The sequence below is a fragment of the Lolium rigidum genome, chromosome 3 (assembly GCF_022539505.1).
Source record: "Lolium rigidum isolate FL_2022 chromosome 3, APGP_CSIRO_Lrig_0.1, whole genome shotgun sequence".
NCBI lineage: Eukaryota > Viridiplantae > Streptophyta > Magnoliopsida > Poales > Poaceae > Lolium > Lolium rigidum.
The window spans coordinates 280,534,851-280,540,274 of NC_061510.1; the positions used below are offsets into that span (position 1 = coordinate 280,534,851).

The following is a 5,424-nucleotide window of genomic DNA, read 5'->3' on the forward strand; positions in this document are numbered from 1 at the left end:
ACACTTCCACACCGAGACCCCCTTGATCTTTAGGTCGGCAAATAATGTTCCATCTTGTTAGCCGATATTTGCGCTTAAGTTCATCATTTTGCCAAAAAAATCTTGACCTATAGAAGTCCAATATTTTCCTTACCCCTTTAGGTATTTCTAGAAAAGATAGCATAAATATCAGTAAACTAGTAAGGACGGAATTAATAAGCACGAGTCTGAGAGTAACTTGTTTTGCCAGAAACCCAACTTTCCTTCAAAGCGTTTCTCAACTGGATTTCATTCCTTGTTAGAAGTCTTCTGTAGTGGATTGGGATACCCAAGTATCGAAACGGAAGAGAACCAGCTTTGCAACCAAAAATTTGCTTATACTATTCCTCATGATCCTTAGCCTTTTCAAAACAATAAATTTCACTCTTGTGAAAATTGATCTTAAGGCCAGATAGTTGTTCAAAGATGCATAAGATCAATTTCATGTTCATAGCCTTCTGTAGATCATGTTCCATGAAAATAATAGTATCATCCGCATATTGTAGGATGGAAACTCATCCCCCGACTAAATGTGGGACGCGGCCACCCATCTGACGATCATCTTTTGCCCTCGCAATTAGGATTGCCAACATATCCTCGAAATAGGCTTTCGCCCCACTATATTAATATAGCAACAAACTGATACAAGAAAGAGACCACCGCTGGGGCAAACAACACAACAAAGCCCAAAAGAAAACACAAGAAGAAGAAAAAAAGAAAGAAAGGATGACAAAGTCGGATCGACGAAAACGCTGATGATCCGCAACCGCTGCGCCCTCCGGAAGATTCCCACCACGAGCTTAGCCCTCCGAAGAGCCGCATACCAAGGCAGCACCTTCAAGAAGGGATGCGACGATGACGACACTACTGCCCGGACAAGCCTAGGGTTTCCCCCGGTATGCGGAAGGGAAGTGGGAAGGGGAAACCCTGACGCCCCTCAAGAAGGAATGGTGGCGCCCGCGAGCGTCACCGCGTCGGTGTCGGCCGCCGACAAGGAATTCTCCCGTCCCCCAAAGTCCCACAGTCCCGGACACTCCGTCATGCTCCGCCAACCTTGCCGCCCACCAACTCGCGCCACCACGGTCACGCAGCCACCATCGCCGTCTCACCGTGACCCACTGACGAAGACCGACGAAACCGATCGGAAACACCCCGAGCCGAGGAGAGCCTGGGCAGCAGCCACGCGGGAGGACGCGACCTCCACCGCCAGCTGCTGTGACAGACCGGACGCAGCTACAGGAGCAAACCAGGCTCCTCTGGCCCAGCCGAGCCCGTCGGGCTCGTGAAGCTCCCGTGGCCGCGCTGCAGTCCACACGCCGCCGTCCTAGCCACCCTCAGCAAGAAACGCTCCACCAGCCGCCGGGAGCAGGCCTCGGGGTGCCAGACCAGGCCCGCCCAAGCCCAGATGGGGCCTAGATAGGCCCAGATCTGGGTCAGGGCTGCGCCGCCCGCGCCGCCGCTGACCACCCTGCCGCCCCGCCGCCAAGGGGCCGCGCCGTCGCCACCATGTCACCCAACGCCGCCGCCACCCGGGAGGAGCTTCGCCGCCGCCGGAACCCTGCCCACCGGAGCGCACCGCTGCCAGCACCGGGCGACCCCGCGTCGCCCGCCTCGCGCGCGGGTAGGAGCATGTCCGCCGCCGCCGGCACCGCACGGGACTTTATCCGGCGGCTTGCGCCGACGGCGGCGAAGGGGAGGAGAGGGAGGAGCGGAACCTGGTGGCGCGAGGGTTAGGTCGTTCGCCCGACTCCGCCCGCGGGGGACGGAGCGGAGCGAAGTGTTGTTTTTCGGATTGCCAACATATCGGCTACAATATTAAAAAGGATAGGGGACAAAGAATCACCTTGCCTCAAACCCTTCCTAGTTTGGAAGTAATGACCAATATCGTCGTTGAACTTTACTCCAACTGACCCCCCTTATATGTTTGAATATTTCAATTGTGTAGAAATAAAGAGAAATAGCCAAATTACGTTACTTTTCGAGAACTACAACAGGTGCGCATCTTGTATCCAAACTAGGTCCCCTTTACTCCCTTTCTCCCAGATTATATGAACATAGAACAAGGGTTCATCTCCCATGATGCAGGTTGGGGCACTACACTATTAGATGGAGGACAGTCTTCAATTGGCTCAGCTTGAGGCTCGGCGTCGACCCATCTCGCTAAATGGAACAGCACCTCTGTGCGTGAGCAATGGCTTTCCCAGTAGCATGGTTTGGTAGCTTGTAACACTACATGCCCTGATGTAGTATTGGTGCTGTGTAACTGATAAGGAGTGAGTGCATGCACCAAATATTTCCTAATGCTGTAATAATGCTACCCAAACACGTTGTCTGTAAAATCATATCCATACTATACTATATGTGCTCTCATCATTGCAGAAAAAAATGGATTTCAAATATGATCAGAATCTTGCTAAAATGCAAGAAGAAAACCTTTGCAAGACTGTATAACGAATGCTTATATGTTCTGAACTATATACTACTATATCAGTTTTTATCAAGAACTGGGTCAACTGAAGCCGGTGAAGCCGGTGAAGCTACATCAGTTTGATCAAAGTTTAGGTCCACCTGAAGCTAACTGTGATCGCCGTGGCGCGCCAAGGTCCGAACTATCGTTTCAAGGAGACGAGAACCAATTCATTTTTACAATCCCATATTCAAATGACAGGAAGTGGCATATTTGAACAGAGAATGGACGGCGTGTTCAGGGTGGTAAGGCAGCATTCTTTGAACTGAAGACTGACATCATCACTGCACTGAAGGTGACATCCTCTGAACTGAAGACTATGATCATCACTGCACAAAAGGTGACTGAACTGACGACTGTCATCATTTCTGCACAAGAGGAGCAGACCACCAGTGTTACTTACTCCCAAACAGGTCATGGCTTAAAACACATACTGGATCCACAGCATCTTCTCCTGAGGAATGTAATTAAGAACTAACCTTGTTTCGTGGTCGTTTTATCCTGCCGGGGCCCCTGTTCTCCCGAGATTCTTTGGATTGCTCTTCCTTCTGCGCCGGCTCCTTAGCCTGTTCTGGTAGTTCGTTCATGACAGAGCCCGTGTCTGGGTCCTTAGCCTCTTCTGATACAAAAGATCAACACAGATCAAACGAGTGTGTGTGATCATACAAGGAAAACAGAAAGAGGAGAATGTGGTCAGTGCACTCACTCCCTTTCGCCGCAGGTCTATTCTCACATCCTCGGCAGGTGCACTTGGAGGTACACCTGTAATTGTTCTTAAGAACAAGAACCAGCTAGCCTCGGTCAGGAGGATAAGAGAAGAAGCATGTCTAGCTTTAAACACGCAACAAGAATAATGTACTAGTACATAAGAAAGACCATGAATGCAGAAGACACACCTTCATGCAAGGACAGACCTTCATCCTGCATCTCGATATCTTGCATCCGCACCCTTTGTGACTCGGAGGTGGAATAACTGAGGTCTGAAATCCCTGCAACACACAAACAGTTGGGAGCAAGTAAGGGAGTTAGAACAGCTAGCATGATAAGTGTTCATGAGTGTGGTTTGCTTCAAGGAAGAAGAAGAAGCAGCATATGTTACTTTTTTGAGCTTAAACTTCAAGGAAGAAGCAGCAGCCTTCAGGTCCTTCGTTTGCCTGCTGGTACCTTGGGCACTCGCCATGCTGCTGGAATCAGCCTGCTCCGGTAAATGTTAATGACTGGGGATGGCTGCAATACAAGATTACAAGTGATGATGAGGGATCGGCTGCAATGCACAAGATGCAGATGAGACAGGTTCAATCAAATGTATCAAGTTTGCAGACATCATACTTAGAATTTACATCCATCCATCCATCCATCCATCCACAGTTGCAAATAGCATCAAAGGAACAGAAAACAACAAGTACTGGATCGGGGAGAGGGCATTTGACAAGCACATCAGCAGTAGGAATAGGATTTTGCTCGATCGGAAGACCAAACTAGTAGTCTACTACAGCAGCAACAGATTAAAAACTAGGTGAACATGGATGCATCATCGGCTAAACATGAACGCACAAGCAACGCATGCAGTAGCCTACTGCAACTTGACGGGTATACTCAGCCATTGGGGAGAGGGCGGTCCAGGCATTTGACAAGCACAGCAGTAGGATACGGATTTTACTCGGAAGACAAAACTAACAGATTAAATAGGTGAACATGAATGCAGCAACGCATGCTAAGCAAGGATGAACTAGAAAATTTGCAGGCACACAACCTAGGTAGGAGATCGACTCACGAACAAAGGGAGTCCCACAGGAACAAATCCATCCATGGCTGCACTAGTAGAAATTTCTCAGCCTACGAAGCGATTGATGTGCAATACACACCTCATCACACGGCTCGTTCGGCTCTCTCGTTCGTAGATCAAAGCGATTGATGCATTTGTAAATAGCATCAAAGGAACGGAAAACAACTAGTACTGGAAGTCTGGAATACTGGATTGGGGGCAGGGCATTTGACAAGAACAGCAGCAGTTGGAATAGGATTTTGCTTGATCGGAAGACCAAACTAGTAGTCTACTACAGCAGCAACAGATTAAAAACTAGGTGAAGATGAAATGCATCATATGCTAACCACGAACGCACCAACAATGCCTGCAGTAGCCTACGGCAACTTGACGGTATACTCATTACTCAACGATTGGGGAGAGGGCGGCCCAGGCATTTGAAAGCACAGCAGTAGGATACGGATTTTGCTCGGAAGACAAAACTAACAGATTAAATAGGTGAACATGAATGCAGCAACGCATGCTCAAGGATGAACTAGAAAATTTGCAGGCACACAACCTAGGTAGGAGATCGACTGACGAATAAAGGGAGTCCCACACGAACAAATCCATCCATGCCTGAACTAGTAGAATTTTTTCAGCCTACGAAGCGATGGATGAGCAATTCATGCTCCTTCGTAGATCGATCAGGTAACCGGACCATAAACTCGGGGGAAACCGACCCAAACTCGCGAACATCGATCCGTCGCAGCCCGCAGATGGTTCTCGCTGGCGTACGCGCGTGGAGGAGGCTGAGAAGCGGACGGAAGGGGATGCGTGCTTACTTACTCGAACTTACGGAGGAGACGTAGTAGAAGGTGGAGGCGGCGTCGTAGACCTCGTCGGAGTTCGCCGGAGCGGAGGTAGGAGAAGGGCGTCCGCGTCAGCCTGCGCGCGTCCGAGGAAACGGGGGAAATGTTAGCCGCGCGCCTTGCCGCGAAACCCTAGAGGAGGGCGGGAGAAGCGGGGGCGAAGAGCAGGAGAGGGGCGACGGGGACTAACCGAGGAAGGATCAGCCGCCGACGTCGCTCGCCGGTGGCGGCAGCAGCGGCAGTGATGGTGGCCAGTCAGCCGCGAGTCCTCCGTCTTCTCTTCCCGTCAGCCACGCGAAGCGCACGGAGCGTGGTCGGGTCTA

General features: G+C 50.4%; 1 protein-coding gene across 1 annotated transcript; it reads right to left on the bottom strand.

Moving 5' to 3' along the window:
• Window positions 1–2,664: 2,664 nt before the first annotated feature.
• LOC124699723 (protein lin-54-like) lies at window positions 2,665–5,159 on the bottom strand. Its single transcript, XM_047231980.1, has 6 exons — window positions 5,079–5,159; window positions 3,585–3,712; window positions 3,382–3,474; window positions 3,192–3,258; window positions 2,965–3,104; window positions 2,665–2,853 (listed from the first exon to the last, which is right to left on the bottom strand). Exons 2-6 carry the CDS (start codon window positions 3,663–3,665, stop codon window positions 2,848–2,850), a joined length of 387 nt encoding a protein of 128 aa, XP_047087936.1. The 5' UTR covers window positions 3,666–3,712; window positions 5,079–5,159; the 3' UTR covers window positions 2,665–2,847.
• Window positions 5,160–5,424: the final 265 nt, after the last annotated feature.